At 46.9% G+C, this 21,345-nt stretch overlaps 1 protein-coding gene across 1 annotated transcript in view; it reads left to right on the top strand.

Annotated features, from left to right (window-relative positions):
- The first annotated feature begins 14,985 nt into the window (after positions 1 to 14,985).
- The window catches only part of LOC138246593 (uncharacterized), a 58,364-nt gene continuing 52,004 nt past the window's right edge, over positions 14,986 to 21,345 (top strand). Inside the window, exon 1 of the mRNA XM_069201290.1 lies at positions 14,986 to 15,165. Within this exon, the coding sequence (XP_069057391.1) occupies positions 14,994 to 15,165 (172 nt within the window). The 5' untranslated portion in view covers positions 14,986 to 14,993. The remainder of the gene's footprint in view (positions 15,166 to 21,345) is intronic.

Genomic DNA, 21,345 nt, shown 5'->3' with positions numbered 1-21,345 from the left:
CCTGTCATTGGCGTAAATCTCGGCAACCCCTGCGGCTGCACTTGGGGAGACAAAATCGGAGTTGGCTCAGTCTGAACCAACAGTGGTCTCGGAACCACCTGCTCGGTAGGCACAACTAAGTTCGAAGTCGTCTCCAAAATAGGCACATCAGGGTAAATTCTCTGTATCGGTAGTGGCTGCATCTGTGCCTGAACTACTGGAGTAGTCAACAAATTAGGTCCTTGCACCACACCCTGTGTCTGTCTAGTATTAACCTGTACCGGACTCATTGTCCCCATTGTCTGTGCCGGGGGTGTTAGATAAGTACTAGTACTTGGACCACTCTCATGCACCACATACGGTGATGGTCTGTCTCCCAATATCTGTGTAACAAGATCCTCAGCATCTGAATCCTCCTCCACTATGGAAGACATTCTTGCTTTCTTATTTTCAGACAGACTCTTGTTATTCTTCTTAGTAGATTTCCTTCCTTCCGTCTCATTCTCCTGCGTAATTGCTAAAAACAATTTAACATCCTGTAATGTCACTGATCTTCACTTCTTTTGTTCCCAATCCCATCTCGCTTCTGCTAAAGACTTCTCTACTTTTCTTACTCTCCTCTCAAATTTCAGTTGCTGTTGCTGCCTAGCTACCAGCTCCCAAACTGCTAACGCCTCAAACTGTGCTTGTCTCAGAAGGGGCTTATATTCATATAGCTACATCAGCAACTGCTCCAATATTCTCGAATGAAACGTCCCATTCTCAGGAAACGCTAAGCTCCCATTTTTCTCTGTTAACTTGCACCATTGCTTTAACTAAAGGCATGGTGAAACTCCTCTCTCCTCCATCACAATGTAAGCCGGTGTATTCTCTGGCGGTGTAGGCTCCCCTACATTCGCTCTAATGTATGCATCTCCCTTTAGGCACTCTTCAATGCCTTGAAAAATGTAACCTTTTCTACTTTTTGTTTATTCAAAATCTAATCAGGAAATGACTTTTACTCCCAAGATTCTTTTCACCCACGTTCTCAACCAATTGCCTCTCATGAACGGCGGCCAATCCCTGCACGACCCTTCTCACTAACCAACCTATCCCAGCGCAGCTCTAATGACGTCACACTCACACATACCGCGGCTGACAAAGTCTTGCAGCTTGTTCTCCTACACTCCAATCCACTAAAAAATTAATGCAAATAATTGTGAGCACTAATCAAAAAACAAAAACAAATCTGCTGGTTTACTACAGGAAGGTAACACAATCGCTTCAGAAACCTTGCAGATTTTCACTGATGGCCCTTTCGCTTATGCAGCTATTCCTCTTTCTTGGTCTCCCAGATTCGCAAGCAAAATTCTACCCGCAAATTTTACTCTCAACTGATCAATGGGTCTGTCCTGGTGCACAAAGGACTCGCCAAATCTCAGTCAAAATGTTCTCTCCTCCACTTTAACTCACACACTGACTTGCTGACCATGCCCGATCAACCTACTAAACCAGACAGATTACAACATATAACCAAGTGTCTCATACACTTTTTAAAATACTCCAGAGCCTTAGACCACGCAGGGGCAGTATATCAACCACCACGTGGACAAACTCTTAAAGATACAAACCATTGGTCCCTATATCATATCTATTAACACCTGTCACGTTCTGGACATCTATGGCAAGCTCTCAAAGAGACCTAACCATCCTCTGCTGCCATAACTGTTAGCGTGTCATACCGTAATAAGTAAACTTACAAGGGGACACGCATAGGTCGATTAACCTTTTGACTCGTTTAAGATGTTCTTATCATAGCTCCAAGACGGAAATCAATAATCAGTACACAATAATCAATAATCATTTGTCAAATCAATAATCAGTGGAGTCAGTAATTGTCACACTCCATGACTTTCAGTCATGAATAACCACACCTTTAGTAAAAGTTTAGTAATTTTATTTCCCTTATATTAACAATGCTAGAGTCATGTAGATTATCTCAAAATCAAGTCGAAACGCATATGAAAACAATATTTATTAACCAAAAAGATGCAAGAAACACAACCTAATCAAAGCTTGAATCACAATACATTCTAAAGCATCAGTGCAAAACGTTAGCAACGTTAGCTTCAATAAGGCTACATAGTCCATAAGGTTCAGCAAATTAGTACGTCAACCATTTGTCTCTGTAATTTGTCAATTGTCATGTAGATACCCTCAACTAATGCAGATTAGCATCAGCATGTGGGGCTTCATGCAAAACAATTTAGAAACATCTAGCTTAGGAGAACTAATAAGACAGCGAAGTTGGTACCTAGAAAGAAAAGATTTGAGAATACAATTCAGTTAAATTGTCATATCTACCTTTCCACGATATGGGTCAGCAAACAAAATCAGTCTTCCTCCTCAGGTCATCAATCGATCAGCAACACATCATACTCTCCGTCAGAGAGTATGAGCCAAATGACATAATCTCGAATCTCTTCTTCTCAATATCGCATCTCATAACGGGGTAAGATCTGAAATCTTTTCCCTCTGTTGCGTTGTTATATCAAAGTCACCCAAACTATCCTCTAATTCCTAATTGGTCAATGAATCGTACGTTATTACTCTGTCCAATATTTTTCATATACCAAATCTATGAATTCTAATATTTCACCTTTCACACAACATTGAGTGGTCTGCCATACGATGTTCTCATCATCCGGATCATCAGGTATCGATTTTGTTGCATCTTTTTCTCCAGTCAGTGTCTTCATTGTTTGCGTCCTTGGAAAGTACATCTCACACACATTTCACACATCTTGATACATTACTAGAGACATCACCTCCTGCCCGTCTGTTCCCATAGAAAGCTTTGGCTAAGCATTTTATTAAACAATGAGCATTTCACAGTTAGTTCACTCTGTCAGCATTTTCTATTAAATGCTAAGAAAAACAGCTTCTGCATGAGGCCTGGCAAAACTAGGCCAAGACACTCGCTAAGTTAAGGCCGACAATCAATAAGCGAAAACATAATTTATAACCCTTAATATATTATATTACTACATTAATCTAATACATTTTCAATATTTCATACGTATTAATCATCAATTAGTACATTTCGTGAACAATGGTGGCCATTCTCCGAGGTCACATTTTCAAACGTGCACATTATTTTGCTCTACATTATTCACTTTTTACAGAATTCATTATTCAAAATACATAAACACTCATTAATAATTTCTAATTAAGACATCTGCCTCAGTACCTATTACAATAAACTCACAATAAACACTTATGGATTCTTCCCTTCTCTATTCCTCCATTACTCTAGTTGAACCAACTAACAAACTCACGTATCTTCTGCTCAAATTAACTTATAACAATACTAAAACTGTACTCATATTTCTCTATACTAAACCACCACTAATTCCTCTTGGGTTCTGGAGTACAGTGCTACTCACCAAAAAGTGCTTTGACGCCTCGTCAGTGGTAGTAAGCCCTATATAAATACTATTACAATAAAATACAAATACTTTGCACATTCCCTCTGAGACAAGCCTGACTGCTTGGGCTAAGCTACCAAGGGGGTGAGCTGTTTATCTCCCTTACCCTGGCTAGAGTGAAGATCCCTACTTGGACCGGGCGTAAACTGACTACCAACTAGAGACCCATTTTCTAACACTGGCCTTCTTGTGTCCATCAAATCTGATCTGCAGGTCTAGGGATGCGCACTAAATGCTGCATTTAGGGGGCGTATTAGGCGAGTAACTTGTAGTGGCCAATGGGCCATCCACCTTAGGGTGGCTACACCCACTATGTGACAATTTCCTGTGGGGAGAGGTCACATCCCTCACCCTTATTGGCTATTTCCCTATCATGCAAGATGGCAGAAAATGAAATGAAGGGGTCACCTTGCCTGTTACACATGAGGTGTGTTGCAGGAAGAGGGCGGCCAATCCTCCTAGTTTTTGTGCACTTTCCTGACGTTGCTCTTGACAAAAGTGAGGGTTTGCAACAGAGGCGGCCATCTGCTGCTAGCAGCAGGGCTGGGGGTTGAGCTTCAAGGGCACCAAGCCCTTCGAAGCTCGCAGCCAGAGCAGTGTACATTCCTGGGGGAGGAGGTGTACCACCTCTGCCGAGGAAGGGTTTTGTTTTCTGGTCCCAGAGAGCAAAGGCCCTCACTCCAGGAATCCAGCATCTTGTCCGGTGGTGGAAGGCTGGTTGGGACCAGCCAGAAACCTTGCCAGGGCTTGTTAGCTTTGCAGGGGTGATCTCTAATGGGGCCCCTGGGTACATCTTGCAATAAATCCAATACTAGCATCAGTTTGCATTTGTTGTTCTGAGTTGTTAGATACCAAAAAAACAAGGGTTTAGAGTGGCTATCATGTAGCTGTGAAACTTGTACTGACCAGTGTTCAGCACATACATTAAAAATGGCTGCTCTGTACACTTACTATATCCCAGGTTTGACAAGGACACTGTAGGGGCATATTGCTCATGCACCTATGCCCACACATGGATTATAGTGCACCCTGCCTTAGTGCTGTAAGGCCTGCCATAGGGGTGGCTTACATATGTTGCATGCAGTGTAGTGGACACGTCACACAGGCTGTGTGCCATGACATGTTTTCATTTTAGGATTGCACCAGGACACTCAGCCTGCATTGGCAGTGCTGAGTGCACTTGGATGCAGGGTCCCTAAGGGTGGCACAATATGTGCTGCTGCCATCAGGGACCTACCCTTAGTACTGCATGCACTGGGTACCTAAGAACCATTTACTAAGGACTTATAGTAGCATCTAAAGGTGTTGCCAACTGTGCCAATGCATCACAACAGTTTTGGGCAACAGATCTGGCCCTGAAACCTCATCATATACCAGGCACAAAGTGGGGGCCAACCATGTCAAAAGAGGCACTTTCTCACAGACTACTAGCAGGAAGAGCCTTAGAAGTAGCAAAAGGCATCCTCTAGGATTGTTCGCGATCTGCATATCATTGCAGTACAAATGAGAGTGAGTTGTCAAAAAGAGAAATATCAATGCATAAAGAATATTATGCAGCAGCAGCCATATTATGTCAGGATAGATATGAGGCCTAATTAAGTATATGCCAGAAATGCAGTTCTATACATCTCAGGGTTTTTGTTTCAATTGCAATACATTCATATTAATATACAGATGCAACTCTATTAAAACAATAGCTCACACAAGATCAAAATCAACAAGCCGAGAATTTGTAACAGAGGGTCTCATGAAACTGAAATGCAAGGTGATAAAATCTACAATACATAGTCCAATGAGACAGAGACACACACTGCCATTCACTTGTGCATAGAAGGCGTACCTGGGGCATGTAGGTAAACCTCTGCAAATTTTATAGGTGAAGAACCTCACTGGTGGCTCTACGGTACTGAGAAGTGAACATATATAGTCATCTGTGAGGCTCATTGTTATTGGTTGCGACTTGCTCTTTGTTCTTTTTAAGTATATTGATGCCCGATGTTGTGAGAATGTCATGGTAAAGTAAGGGTGAAAAATCCAAGTGATAAATCAAAATGAGAGATGAACGACTTAACATAAGTAAACAGCTGGGCGTTGCTTGGCCTTCCTGATAATGGCTGCCACTCTGTGAGGCTCTGCCGAGCAGGTGATTTTATCCTGCCATTTCTCCCTCCAGGACCAGCTGCCGAGTGCTGGTTGGGGCTCCCTACAGCTTGGGGGACTGAGGTGCGGCTGGGGGGATCTGGGGCACCCGGATTCCCTTGGGGGACTGCCAGCTGCAGCGCGAAGAGTCGAGGTGGTGCTAGGCCTGGTGCCCGCCCTGTTGCTGTACCGCAGGAGCAGCCCGGATCTTGGTGCTCCCGCAGCTGGCTGAAGCTGTTCGGCCCTTTTCTGCTCCCCGCGTTGGGGAGCCTGAGACGCTGTGGCTCGCGGCTGGGCCGCACAGGTCCCTGTCAGGTGGGCTGCTCACGGGGCCCGGACAGTGGGTGGATGGGCCCACGGGCTGCACGGATGCTGCAGTTGGTGGCCTGGTGGGGCGGGCTGAGCTGTGCTGTTGCTCCGCTCCGTGCACCTGGGCCTGCCTGGTGAAGAAGGCACCTGGAGCTGTCCTGCTCCCGCATTTGGACCAGGCACTGGAGGACATTGTGGGGAGGCGGCTGTGTGTTGACCCTGCTCCTGGCCTGGTTTCTTGTTGGTGCTGCTCAGGCCATGAAGATTGGCCTTGCGACTCGGGCATGAAGTTGGGCCTTGTGATTCGTGGGCCCTGGCGTTGATGTCTGCTGTGAGGGCTCCATGATACTGCTTGGCTTTACCGAACACTGTGCTTACGCCTTGGTGGCTGGGCCCAATTTGGCGCGCCAAACTGGCTCTACTTGGCGCTTGCCAGTGTTAGTGCTAGGCTCTGCGCCCAGCTAGGGGGCGGGTGAGGCTCCCGCGCATCTTTTGTTCAGTGTGACCACTTGGGCAGGCGACGCTTACAGCGACCACCGGTGGGTGGTGGTGACTGCAACCAGGCATGGGGAAGGTGGATCAGAAACAGCCCAAGCTGATGTTCGAGTGCAAAAAGAAAAGCAGGCAAGCGAGTAGGTTGATGGATGACCTTCCCCAGGAAGAGTACATGCCATCGTCCACTGTGAAGGCTATGTTCGCAGATCTTAAACATAGCCTGGCCAGCATTGATGGAAGCTGGACCACCTGACTGTGCAGATGGATTGCCTAAAGGAAAGGGTGGATGGCCATGTCACCTGTCTTGACCATGTGGAGTCTCGGACGTTGGATTTGGAAGACAACCGCTGCGAGGATGGAGAGAAGCTGTTGAGGATGATACGCATGTTAGAACTCATTCGTAATAAAATCGAAGATCTTGAGGCCCGATCCTCCCACAATAATTTTGGGTCTACCTGAGTCAACGGCCATGGGACGTATGGAGGACTACATGGAGACTATGTTTACATCACTGCTCCAGGGAGAGCTCTCTCAGGTGCTGGTGGTGGAGCAGGCACACCGATAGCTTGGCCCTCGGCCTACTCCGGGGGCCGATCATTGTGCGTTTATTGAACTATTGAGACAGAGATGCCATACTTCGGCTGGCTTGGGAGCGGCGCCCAGTGATTAACAATAATAAGCTCAGCATTTTTCCGGGTTATACGCCTGGAGTGCAGGATGCGCACCGGGCGTTTCTCCCGGTCAAGAGTACCCTAAGCCAGACGGATGCTAAGTTTTCTCTCATTTACCCTGTCAAGTTACGTGTGTTACACAATGGCAAGTTGCACTTTTTTACTGACCCAAAGCTGGCAGCCAAGTATGTTAAGACTATTCCCAAGAAGGCACCTTCGGCTTGTGCACCAGGGGAGGGGACGGGCGATGAATTCCCTGATGGCAGTGATAACGACTAGACTCTGGTTTGCTGCTGCCGATCGCTCTGGCCCCTCTGCTTGTGGGCTGGGCCTAGACCTCGATTTGTGATAAGCCAGTTCCATGGTGGCTGGTGCTGGACTTTGAATGCTATCCTGATGCCCCTGCTCACCCACCCATACTGGGGCGGTTATCGAGTGGCCTCGCTGATGCCCCGTCAGATAAGTCCCGATCAGACGTTTGTTGCTTTGCCGCGGGATTTGTGTTTGGGTGGGGAGTGGTCTACTGGGCTGGCACGACTGGGGAGCCAGCGTCCGTAGGGGTTAGCTGTTTGGTTTTCTGAGGGTGTTGGAGTTATCTTTCTTCCTTCTTTTTCCTCCTTTCTTTTACTTGCAGCTGTTGCTTCCTGTAGGATGGCTGGGGATGGCATGCACTTGAGTGACTGTCGGGATGATGAACACAGGTGTGCCTGCTGTTAGGTACCTCACTTGGAATTTTAGGGGGCTGAATGTTGGCCGCAAGATGAGACTTTTGTCATCTTATGTGCAGCACCATGCGATTGATATCTGTATGTTGCAGGAAACGCATCTGTCTAATGGAACGAAGGCGAGGGTGAGGGCTGGCTGCATTGGTGAGAGTCACATGGCGACATACTCGGAATATGCACAAGACTTTGTGATATTGATTAGGAAGGGACTACCATGGCGCACGTGAAGGGTGCTGTTAGATCCGTGTGGCCGATATGTCATGTTGAAGGGCACGTTATGTGATAGGCCGTTCTGTCTCGTCTCCCTTTAGGGCCCCAATGTTGATGATCCTGGGTTCTTTGTGGGGGTCTGGTGCTTGATTGGCTCGCTGGGCCCTGGTTCCCTACTGTGGGGTGGAGATTTCAATGTGGTTCTGGACCTTGTGGCGGAAAGGGAGAGCAAGGCCAGACCTCAACATGTAGTGCCAGCTAGCGCTTTGGTGCATATTATGGAGGTAGGTGCTCAGGTGGATTTATGGAGAGGCAAGCATGGCGAGGACAGGCAGGGAACGTGCGTTAATAGACCGCTGGTTGGGCACCAGAGATGTGGAACTCTGGACAAAATCTGGAGAGCATATGGCTCGTACGCTGTTGGACTATTCGCCGGTCCTGCTGGAGCCGCATATGCCCAGGTGCCCTGGACGTGCATTTTCGTGGAAGCTGCCTTGCGCGGTGCAGAGAGATTCTGTCTTCCAGGAAGACATTTGCACTGCTATTGTAGACTACTTTGACATAAATTAAGGTTCAGTGTCCTCAGCGCGCACCCTCTGGGAGGCCTTCAAGGTTGTCATCCAGGGAATCTGTCTCGCTAAGCAACATGTGTGTGCTGAGGGCACTTCGAAGGGAACTGCCGGGATTGGAGGCGCAACTAGCTGATTTGGAAAGGAGATTAGCATCTGCCTGGTCGGCGAGCCTTCTGGCTGAATTCCGGGAGGTGCTGCCATGTTACGTTGAGGCGGCGTTGCATGAGGTATGTTATTTGGGTAAAGAGGCAAAGGCGCGGCATTATGGAGAAGGTGAACAGGTTGGGAAGACGTTGGCGACTATGCTCCGTAAGCCATCGGCCAGGAATTACGTAGTTGAACTTAATGACTCTGAGCGGATGCTTCGAATGGGCACGGCTGAGATCCAGCACGTTATGTCTGACTTTTACTCGGACCTGTAGGCCGTGCGCCCGGGAGTGTACGCTTCAGATGCCATTAAGTGCTTTGAGGAGATTAGTCTGCTTTGGTTTGAAGACTCACACAAGAAATATCTTGACGTCCCCTTCTCGGTTGATGATGTGGTTCAGGCTATACGCAGCCTACCTAGTGACAAGGCCTCGGGTCTGGATGGGCTGACGCCTGCCTTTGATAAGGAATATGCTGATATTCTAGCGCTGCACCTTCTTGAGGTTTATGCAGAAGCGCTTGAAGGTGGTGTCCTCCTGTCTTCGCTGCGAGAAGCTCTTATAGTGACGATTTTAAAACCCGGGAAGGATCCTAGTAGGTGTGACACTTACCAGACGCTCTCGCTCATAAACATAAACACTAAGATTTGGCGAAACATATTGCGATGCGTCTGCAGCCCCTGCTTCCCTCCCTGATATTGCTGGACCAATCAGGTTTTGTGCCGGATCGCTCGACATCGTATAATCTCTGTACCTTTTTTGCGATTTCCCATATGATCAGGCCTGAGGATCGTGCGGTCTATGGTACTACGGTTACGTGGCTGGAGGAAAAGGTAGCGGTTTAGCGTTCGCTGCTGCTTTCGCTGAATACGTTTTTGTACCTTTTTATTAACCTGCAACCTTACCGCTAGTTTTCTACGACGGCTCAGATCCTTGCTTGCGACCCTTGTATGGGCCGGGAAGCAGCCCAGAATCATGTGAGAAACTTTGACGCTGCTTTCAAGCTGGGTGGCCTGGCAGACCTGGAACTTTATTATTTCTGTGCACAGGCCCATTTTGTTTATTTCTGGCTGCACCCTGTTAGTTATTTACCGTATTTGGCTCCTGAATCTGATTCGGTGTGGCCGGACAGATTGGGTGGGGTGGTTGGGGGGCCTCGGCCGCGTCGATGTGGCATAGACACCGTGGCGTGCTTGGCATGGGCTTGGACTTGCTTGATATGGCGAGTTGGGATGTGAGACATATTCGCGCCGTTGATGCCGGTGCGGGATATGGCGGGCCTGTCCCCGTTGGAGGATGGCCAGCTATCTGAGCGACTCCAGGAGTTAGATATGACCATGCTTGGAATTTGGTTTCCGGCGGGAACGTTTGTCTCTTTGGAGACTGCGCTGGGCGACAACAATGAGTCTGCGCTTCATCGCATATTATTTTTCAGAATACGGGCTTTGTTGCTGGAGCGGTACTCCTGCTGTCCTCCTGAGGAACCCCCGCTTTGTCAGGCACTGGAATAGCTATACAGGGCGCAGTCCGCCTGCCGACTTATTATGTGTCTACATGTTTGTTTGCAAAATACGGCACCTTTTGCTGAATCTAAGGCTCGAGTGCATTGGGAGGCGGAGTTAGATGTGCCCATTTCAGAGGAGAAGGGGCGTTATTGTTGTGCCCAGATGAGGGAACAATCCCTTAATTATAGACTTCGCCTCATATATTTCAATTTTTTACAGCGTGTATACTATACGCCCAGCCAACTGAAGAAAAGGGGTCTAAAGGTTCATACTCGCTGTGAACTCTGTTCGGCATTGGAGGCAGGCTTTTTGCATCTTGCGTGGTGCTGCGGGGCACTGTGTGAATACTGGTCTGAGGTGCAGTGTGCGCTTGATGAGATGACGGGCCTGGAGCTGCTGCGCACCACTGAGGTGGTGCTTCTGGGATATGTAAGGGAGGTCCCCTCTGCTTTCAGACGGTTGGTGGGATTGTTGCTGCTACTTGCAAAGCGCAGGGTGGCGATGTGCTTGGGCCGGGGGCGGACACCCCGATGTGCTGACTGGCTGAAGGATGCAGCAAATTGTCAGGAACAGCTGGCGACATATTGGGAATTGATGCCTGAGGGCTCCCGTCTGTGCGATATATGGTTCCCCTTGATGATGTATCTTGCAGCCCGCGCCCAGGGAGATGATTAGCTTTCCATGCCTCCCCCCAGACCATTTTGCTGTGCTTGGCATCCTCTTGAGGCGTTGGGATGACCGATCCCCTTTCCATGACGTTTTCACAACAACGCTGCTTTTTCTCATCCCCCTCCCTCTCTGTTTTTCCTTCTTTTAGCTCTTTCTTTCTGCCTTGTTTCTCACGTTCACATACATTAATGAATGATAATGTTGCAGCAAAGGACTGCTTTATCCTGTTACTTCTCCAGTTGACTGATCATGGTTGTTAACTCCGCTAGGAGCCTTCGCAGCTTGCGCTGGACATTTACTGTCTGTGAATAGAACTTGCTTTGTTTGCTGGTTATCGTCTATTTACAAATGCAATAAATAAAAAATTAATAAAAAAATTACACAAGTAAATATACTATGGCAAAGGATTGTTTTCTATTGTTTCATTTTTTATCTGCTGGCTCAGCCAGTAGTGCAGGGGAGGGGAGGGGCTGGGCCATGGGAGCAGGAGGAGGGAAGAGTGCACTAAGTACACATGTGTGTTTGGCCGGCCATCTGAGGCCGGCCAAACACACATGCGACTTAGGTTTCTCCAAACCCGGCTGAATACACAGCGGGCGACAGAAACAGTGATGTAGGAAAGTACCATCTTGCCCAGAGCTCCTCCAGTGTGTCCCATACCTCTGCCATCTTGAATGCAGAGGTGTGAGGGCACAATGGAGGCCTCTGAGTGGCCAGTGCCAGCAGGTGACATCAGAGACCCCTCCTGATAGGTGCTTACCTGGTTAGGTGGTCATTCCTCCTCTGAGGGCTATTTAGGGTCTCTCCAGTGGGTTTCTCTTCAGATAATGAATGCAAGAGCTCACCAGAGTTTCTCTGCATCTCTCTCTTCGACTTCTGCCAAGGATCGACCGCTGACTACTCCAGGACACCTGCAAAACTGCAACAAAGTAGCAAGACGACTACCAGCAACATTGTAGCGCCTAATCCTGCTGGCTTTCTCGACTGTTTCCTGGTGGTGCACGCTCTGAGGGCTGTCTGCCTTCACCCTGCACTGGAAGCCAAGAAGAAATCTCCCGTGGGTCGACGGAATCTTCCCCCTGCTAACGCAGGGCCCAAACTTCTGCATCACCGGTCCTCTGGGTCCCCTCTCATCGTGACGAGGGTGGTCTCTGGAACACAGGAGCTGGATCCAAGTGACCCCGACAGTCCAGAGGTCCTTCTTTCCAAATTTGGTGGAGGAAAGTCCTTGCCTCCCCACGCCAGACAGTAATCCTGTGTACTGCGTGAACTGCAGCTGCTAGGGCTTCTGTACACTTTTGCAAGGAATCCTTCATGCACAGCACAGCCCAGGTCCCCAGCACTCTGTCCTCCATTGCTCAACTTGCTGAGTTGACCACCGGCTTTGTGGGACCCTCCTTTGTAGTGTTAAGACAACCGCTGTGCTCAGATTTCTTGAACACCTGTTCAAGTGCTTCTGTGGGTGCTGCCTACTTCTGCATGGGCTCTCTGTACTGCTGAGTGCCCCCTCTGTCTCCTCCTCTAAAGGGCGACCTCCTGGTCCTTCCTGGGTCCGGGCAGCACCCATTTTCTTCAACTGTGATCTTTGCAGCTAGCAAGGCTTGTTTGCAGTCTTTCTGCATGGAAACAACTCTGCATCCTCCAGCACGCCGTGGGACATCTGCTGTGCAAAGGAGAAGTTCCTGGTATCTTCCGTTGTTGCAGAATCTTCAGCTTCTTCAGCCCTGAGGCAGCCATTTTGCACCTTCATCTGGGGTTTAGTGGGCTCCTGCCCCCCCTGGACACTTTCGTGACTCTTGGACTCGGTCCCCTTCCTTTACAGGTCCTCAGGTCCAGGAATCCATCTTCAGTGCTTCGCAGTCAGTTGTTGTCTTTGCAGAATCTCCTATCACGACTTTAGTGTGTTTCTGATGAGGTAGGGTAACTTTACTCCTACTTTTCAGGGTCTTGGGGGGGGTATCTTGGACACCCTTAGTGTTTTCTTACACTCCCAGTGACCCTTTACACACTACACTAGGCCTGGGTTCCCTAAGTGGTTCGCATTCCACTTTCTTAGTATATGGTTTGTGTTGCCCCTAGGCCTATTGCATCCTATTGTATTCTACAGCGTTTGCACTACTTGTATAACTGTTTACTTACCTGATTTTGGTTTGTGTGTATATTTTGTGTATTTTACTTACCTCCTAAGGGAGTATATCCTCTGAGATATTTTTGGCACATTGTCACTAAAATAAAGTACCTTTGTTTTTAGTAACTCTGAGTATTGTGATTCTTATGATATAGTGCTATATGACATAAATGGTATAGTAGGAGCTTTGCATGTCTCCCATTTTAGCCTAAGCTGCTCTGCTACAGCTACCCTATCAGCCTAAGCTGCTAGAACTCTACTAATCCACTAAAAAGGGATAACTGGACCTGGCACAAGGTATATGTACCATCAGGTACCCACTATAAGCCAGGCCAGCCTCCTACAAGTGACTGCCACTCAGACCAATCCTGATCCTGCTTCCATGCTATGTTTAGCATGTAAGCAGTGCCAGGATTGCTGGGGAGCCTGTGCTGGTTCCCCAGTGAGTGATGTGACACCACATTGAAGGAAGAGGCGCGCAAGTCGGCAGGCAAGGGAGACTGCGGTAAGGTTAGTTTTTTTTATTTATTTCCACCCTCGGTCTCTGTCCCTTCCTCCCCCAAAGTCCCCCCTTTTCCCCGCCCCTCCCCTTGAGATTTGGGGTGGCCGCCACTGCATAATAGCCATTTGTTATATTTAAAACCAATAAAAATTATTATCAAAAAATAATAATTTCATCAGGAGCTAGGTGATCAGCTAAGTCCACCAGTACATTCTAAGCATCCTCCTAGTGACCCACAAAGAATGGTGACATGGAACATAGAGGACTTTCCAGAGCACAGGATCATGATGTACAGCACAGGGCTGGCATACATCAGGGCAAACGTAGATCAACATCAGTCTCCAGTCCTTCTCCAATGAGAAGGAAACCTACAATTATAGACACCTTGTTGTAAAAACCAACATAAACACTGGTTTGTTTGTTCAAGCACAGTTTAATCGACCCACTCGAGCGGTGCCGTCTCCCTTGCTAACCTCTCCTCCTCCTTCAAAAACCGAACATTCTTTTTTACTTGCATGAGCGCGCTCGCGTTCCCATAGCCCGCTCTTGCTCACAATATAACACATCCCCCTTCGTCATCACACATTTTTTTTTAACATTTTTTTTTTTTATAAGGATACGACAATAACAACCGTATATTATAAAAGAAAGATAAACCGTTCAATTTAAACGAAAAGCATAAAAATTTAATCGATAACTCGACATAAGCTAAGAGAAATACATTAAATTAATTCGATAACTCATTACAAGGAAAAAATATTTCCATTACCAAGGATTTAAAAGAGAAGTCACCTCTTAATCTGCTATTTTGTGACTGTGAGTGTTTATGTATACTTTTATTGCGACTTGAACTAACACCGGGGCGTAGTGTTATAATACACAGCGACACAATTCTTCTTGTGTTGGAGTCATCAACTGTGGATAATTGTGCAATCCTTCACAGCACTGTTTAATCGACCCACTCGAGCGGTGCTGTCTCCCTTGCTAACCGTTCCTCCTCCTTCAAAAACCCAACATTCCTTTTTACTTGCATGAGCGCGCTCGCGTTCCCATAGCCCGCTCGTGCTCATAAAATAACACACATCAGGCTGATGATTAGTACTGCGGTGTTAAAAGGGTTGTCTAGTATTATAGTGTGGAAGTAGTTTGGGACACTTGATGACATGTGCTATTGGCAGTTTGTTCTTACCAGTCAAGAAATTATGATAAATGGATCCCAAAGCCTAAATTATTTTTCATTCATATCTAGGACATATATTTCTATGCTTGTGTGTATAGCCTAAATTTGTGTCTATAGCCTGCATTTGTTATACAATTTAAAGAGAACTGAATAGGAACAGTATTTCGTCTTGCACTCTGTTGGATTTGTTCCATCTTAATTTGCTTTTATTGACTTTCTGAAGCCTCCAATCAGGCACATCTAGTTACCAACGCCTACTAGCTGTGTAGCGGTGTGCCAAAGCTGGAATTTTCCATATGCAGCGTACAAGCCTGCACAGAAGGAGTAAATACAGTGTCTGTATAAAAACAACAGCTTCACAGACAGCACCGGATTTTGGACACAGCAGCTTGAAGACATCCCCTCCATCTGCCACCATGAGGACTTTCCTTGCTGTTGCGTGTATACTCATGAGCTACATACCTGCAGGTGAGTCACCAATATCTAGATTAGCTCACACTCTCTTCATGGTAGGTGAGTGGTTCCAAACAATGTCAAGAAAAATGTATTTCCTACAGTTACAGGCCCTAGGGAAACTCCTGCCCAATATAAGCTGCAAGATAGGAAGAGATATTATGACCATAAACCTTATGGGAAATCACAGCTTTGGTCTAAACTCTGAACCCTTGAGGCAGTCCTTATGCTAGTGTTGTGATCTTGAGAATCTATTGAGCATGGAAACATCACAACTCAGCCACAGAATTAGCTACTTCTGGTGTAGCCCATGCACTGTATTGGGGTCCAGAAGAGTGAGGGGCCATTATGCTGTGCAGCAGCTGGAACTATATTTTAGAGCCAGCAAGTTCCAACTTTGTTTTATGTGCCAGTGTCTTCCTGTGACCTGGCTCTGTTTACTTTCGGTAAGGGTGGGGAAGAAGAAAGAAAAGCAGCAGAGAGAGTCCCCAGACAGGTAGCAGAGAATCTCAGTTTTCCACACAGTGGTGGTCTCCCTTTCGTCAAGGCCAAGTTGGTTTATAACAGGATGACTGTTTCATCAGTCATTGTCGAATCCTTTGGGGCCTATTGGCTTTGCCAATGGTTTTTAGCCATGTTGTAGAGCATTCAAGCTTCTCTGCAGCATTGCTAAAGAGTTTTATACTTGAAAAAGCCTAGGATGCAGCCACTCACGTAATTTTGTAGATGCTCATATCACGCATGCAGAGACCTACAAAATAATGAAGGTTTTTTATCTTTTTTATTTACTGATTCAAGTTGTATTAGTAAATAAAAAGAAAACATTAAGTGTAAAATCATTTTTTTAAGTGGGTGAGGGAAGTGGGTGTGCAGCACAGAGGGCTTAGGGTGGAAGCAAGACCAGCGTGGGTGGAAGCAGCCAGGAGGGTAAGGGTTGGGGAAACATCATGGGGCGGTTGGGGAAAGCAACAAAGGGGGAATGAGTTGGGGAGTAAAAAAAGAAATGTGCAAGAGAGAGCAATGGATACTATGCCGATGTCACATGGCTGATGTCATCCTGGGCATTATTTTTCAAGCAGTTTTCACTGAGTTCCCAGCTTCTCCCAAGAAAGCTTCCCATTCGTTTGCTGTTTCTTCGAGATATCGCTGAAGACCCCCTCTCACTGCCCCGTTCCTCCCTGGTAAGCAAGCCTAGGATAGAAGGGTCAGTTGGCGTAACTTAACTTGAGGGGGCCTCCTGCAAAGTACCTGGACCCCCCACCCCCACCCCCGACTCAGTTAGGGGTCTGCCACCCGTGCACAGTTTTCTGCCCTGAGGGCACCCCCTGGAGCACACCAACCCCCGCCCCCCATCCCCCAAGAGGGGGCTGTGGGGGCCTTTGTTACGCCACTAGGAAGTGGCTTAGGGCCTGCTGTATATCCGCATCAGCAAGCGTCAGATCTTACCTGCTTCCTTTTCTTCAGGGACGTATTAAGTGGTAACATGCCGACCCCCGCAAAAGTAACAAGGGTCCTTTCTGTATGGTTTGACAAGTTGTTGAATAAAACATAACAAAGAGACCCGCCTTGTCCTAACGGCCGAAAGGATTTCAGGGCTTCCAGTTTCCTTTCTATGTTGTGATAATGCGTTTTCATGATTGTCTTGCTCACCTGTTGGTATTATTTGCAGCACCGGGTTTGCAGGTGAAATATCTAGGCCTAGTCTCTTCCTCCCTCTGGTCCAACATACTGCGCAGTTTGACTTATTGCTGAGTGTAAATGTTCTCTCCAGGCGTTGCTATAATTTATTGGTGCAGTTTTGCATCTTCTCCGAATTGAGAAGAAACTGACATCTGTTTCTAAAGCCAGTGGAGAAGAACCGGATGTCAACATTAGCACTGACGCCGAGATATGTTTTTTTTTCGTGGGATCCTATTTGTTTGTATTAGTTTGTCCAGCATGTGAAAGCATCAGGCAAGGGGTCAGCGCGGAGGAAGGAAAATAGGGGGAGAGACTATGGCGAGTAGAAAAACTGTGGGGGGGCTGAGGGAGGGGAAGAGGAGGCAAGTACGAATGAAAAGAGGCCAGCTAAAGGGGATGGGGGGCACGGGGAAGAGGCAGAGGGAGGAATGGTCTGAAGAGGGGGGGTTGAGCAGGAAGGGTGAATAATCAGGGAAAAGGATGAGAAGGGAAAAAGAGAGAGAGAGGCAGATGGGAGGGTAGAGGTGTGAGGGGGCAGCAGGGGGCAAGTACGGGGGGGAGGGGTTAGAGTGGTTTCCAACTCAGTGCCAGATGGAGAGGATGGAGAGACCAGACATCTGGATGTTCCTCATTGATTCTCAGTGTTCTTGGTCTTTGGGACGACGCCTGACGTCATCCGGTGAGTCTGACGTCATCCGTCAACCTTCCAGGGGCGTGAACACAGCACGAGGGCTTGAACAATGCAGTCCGTGTCCCTGATTTGGGGGGGTCTTCATGAAACGCACAGCGCTGTGTCTTGAGTAGCGACCCCCACCATGAAAGTTTATCAAAGGGGGGCAGCCACGTGGTGGTGAAATGTGGCTGCAGGAGGAAGGCGACGACCTTCAATGTTTATTTGTGTACTTCACACTGTTTGTGGAGTGCAACTAGAATGTAAGGGGTACCAAGGTGCTATATAATATGGAATAGAAACACAAACACTGACATAAAACAGAATTAATCATCCAGGGCGTGTGCAATGTAAACAGGGAGTGCAAAGGGTGTTGGTGGGGGGAGCAAGTGGGGGTACATCTGAGAATTTAATACCAGCAACTGTCACGGTTATATTTCCAGCAGGAGCCGGCAGTGAGTAGATGAGTGTAGGGGGTAACTAGTCGGCTGGGTGTGTGGGTATCTGTGTATGACAGAGCACAGCTGGGGCGCAGCATGCTCAGGGCTGTACAAAAAGCTGAAACTGGGACATGACAGAAGAGAGACGTGTCCATGGGCGCCTTCCAGCTGCCCTAAAGCGCAGGAGCCTGAAAGGCAAACACTATTAAAGAAAATGCGACACAGAGAGTAAGCGATATTGTAGCAAAGGTTTGAAGCATTTAGGGCCATCCGTGCAGGCAGCTAACAATCCTCATTGTTGCATTACGCCTCTAAGCGCTTTTGCGGTATTACGCCTCTAACCGCTTTTGGGATGATTCAGATTCTAGGAAATAAAGAGCATTTCCCTCTACTTCTCTTCAGTTAGCGCATAGAACTCGGATGCTGACTTTTCTGGGAAGAGGTGGGGCTGTGAAGCAGGAGTTATGAGATGTGTGCTGTGGCAAAGGAGAGAACCGGTTTAACAAAGGAAGAACATGAGTCTTTGGTGTAACCTGCAAAACTATTTACATGACTTTCTCCAATTATGTCTTTTGTAATAATTGTGTTTATATGTCCTAAAGGGGGTTGTGTGGCCCATATTGTCAGAGTGAAGGAATTATTTCTAGACCATTACATTATTAATTAGTTCCCATCCACAAGCGAGCCCTCGCCAAGCTCCTCTCCACACATACAAAAAGCCTCACACAAGAGCCCCACGTACCTCTAGAACTGCATAAAGTTCCACAGACCTACCACACTTACACTCAGCAGGACTCCTGCTCGCATCACCCACTCTCCTGCATCCGCAGCACCAGATGCGCCTTTTCCAGCCTTGCTCCTAAAGCCTTGAACCACCTGTCCCTGAACATCAGAGACTCCTCCTCACGTCTTGAATTCCACAAGAAACTGACGACCTCACCCGATCCTGGCTCGACCCGCACAGCTTCTGCTCCAGCACCATGGTGCCCACCCAGATGAGTTAAGCATTATGACATATACACACAACATAACATCAATTTGTTTGCTTACCTCATAGAAAATTGTATGTTTTGGAAGTTTTAATAACACTGTTCAGTAATCGCCTTCCAACCTAATCCAGAGTAACACTCCTAACAACAGCCAATCAAAATTCAAAATCCCCTCCCCACTCTTGCATTTTCATGCACACACACATGCCACCTACAAACATGAATCTGACATCTGTGATAACCTCACACACACAGCATTATAGCTACCAGTCGTGCAGTGACATTGGATGAGGGAGGGGAGCCCCAATCTATTCTGCACTGTCTGAACTTATTTTTGAAGCTGCCTGTTCATATGTTTCAAACACCTGGCATACCTGGCGCCTGCTGCCTTCTCTGTGAGTACAGAGGAACCAGAGGAAGAAGAGGTTAAGAGATAAATAAAGAAGAGAATGAAAAGGGATGAAAGAAAAGGAGAAAGTGAAAGAACAGGGAGAGGAAAAAGGGAAGGATTGGAGAAGGAAAGAGGGGTGAGCAAGCAAGAGAAAGGATAACGTATCATCAAAATGGCAGGGCAAGGGAAAAGGAAGGGACCATAAATGAGGTCAGGAGAGGAGAAAGGAGATAAGGATGAGTGAGAGACAGAAGAGGAGAAGAGAAAGACAGAGGAAGGGGAAAGGGAGGGGAGCATGGAAGAGATGAATCAGATGAAAGGAGAGAGGGACGAAGATACGGATGCAAGAAGGAATGACAGGTAGAATGAGTAACCCATACTCAGTGGTGTAACTACTATCAGTGTGGCAGGTGCAGTGACATCAGGGTCCAAATACGTGATGGGCCCATTGCACCTCATTTGTATCAGTATTTGAATATCAACCAGTGGCTCTCATCCTTACATTAGGACCCATGCCCGTCAGGCTAAACCCGTACACAATGTAGACAACCCGTGCAGAACAGAGTCTGCTTATCAACACTTTAAAGTCTTACGTGAGCTCTTTCCAGATAGCTACAGCTTCACCCATCAGTACCACTTACACAAATCAGGTAGTGGCCTAACTATCATGTGCAAATCCTCTGGCTCAGCACCTGCCCCACACCCCCTTTTTCTCCATCCAGATTTGACATCCTCCCAACACACTGAAGTATCTAGTCCCACTCACTTCGCCACATTTCAGCTCAGTTACTACTCTGACTACAGTAATAACTTTCTGGATGATGTCCCCAACCCCATTTCATCTACATTCATCTGTAACATTGGCAAAGTCCATCTTGGCGATTGTACCCAGAAGAATTCGCCAAACCAAAAAGTATAGAAAATAATGCACAAAGGTCACCTCCTTTCTCAGCCTAACCTACAGTCACCCCATTATGTGTTGCCCCAAGATCTAATGCTTGAGTGATATAATCACTTAAGGTTAGCATCAATACAGGTTCACAGCAAGGGCCACACTACCAAACAATCAATCCCCACAGTGTGATGTGGTATCCATTTTGAAAATAAAATCCAGCACTCACAAAATAGTTAGGAAACACGATGTAATTTCTAATATTGCTTCTAGTACAATGTTTCTGTACCCACCCACAACTTTGGTAGTCATGTGACATCAGAACTTAAACACCTCCAACCAAAGGACAGACAAAACTATCAAACTTCACTTAGGAAATCTATAAAAACATCCCTCCTGGCTACCCACAGCATACCTTTATGCTCGCTCGACCTCAATGGAACAGACAATGTTATTCCCAAATTGATATTCATTGGACTTGGTGATACCCAGACTACCCTTTCCACCAGAAAAGGTAAACCAAAATCTAGTGTCTAGATTTCAGAACCAGCAAGGGCACCACCACCAAATTTGAACAACTTTTCCCTCAGACTACATTCCCTCAACCTTACTAACCTCTGAAGATGGTTATTCTGCTTGCCCACTTTCCGTTCACAAAGCAGAATTCAATTATTGTTCCCATACAATTGCTGAATCAGACAATAAAAGCAAAGCATTGATATTAGCAACAAAATGGTTAAATGGAGTCATCCAAAACAACCCTTCTCTCTGTGATAAAGATTTCCCATGGGCTCCATTCTTACTTCTATAACATTCAATCTGGATGTTGAGCGTAGACATTGCCGAACACAAGACTCCTAGTATCAGAAACATTTAGCACAAGGTTTCATTAGAAACTACTTTCTAACCTATAAGACATTGAGTTCATAGTGTTAAATTGTGGATGTTCATAGACATTATAAAGTTGAAACATCCTTCCAATGCATAATTAATTCCCATTAACAAATATAAGCGGTAACAGCATATGGCTCATCGCCAAGGTGATCGGTCATTTCTGCTTTATTCGCCACCACTATGTCCCTAAATTCTACATTAATCCAGGCCTATCCTTCAATAATCATGTTAATAAGAAG

Source organism: Pleurodeles waltl, chromosome 7 (genome assembly GCF_031143425.1).
Source record: "Pleurodeles waltl isolate 20211129_DDA chromosome 7, aPleWal1.hap1.20221129, whole genome shotgun sequence".
NCBI lineage: Eukaryota > Metazoa > Chordata > Amphibia > Caudata > Salamandridae > Pleurodeles > Pleurodeles waltl.
Note: the sequence above shows the minus strand (reverse complement) of the source record. Positions and strands in the feature narration are given on the sequence as shown.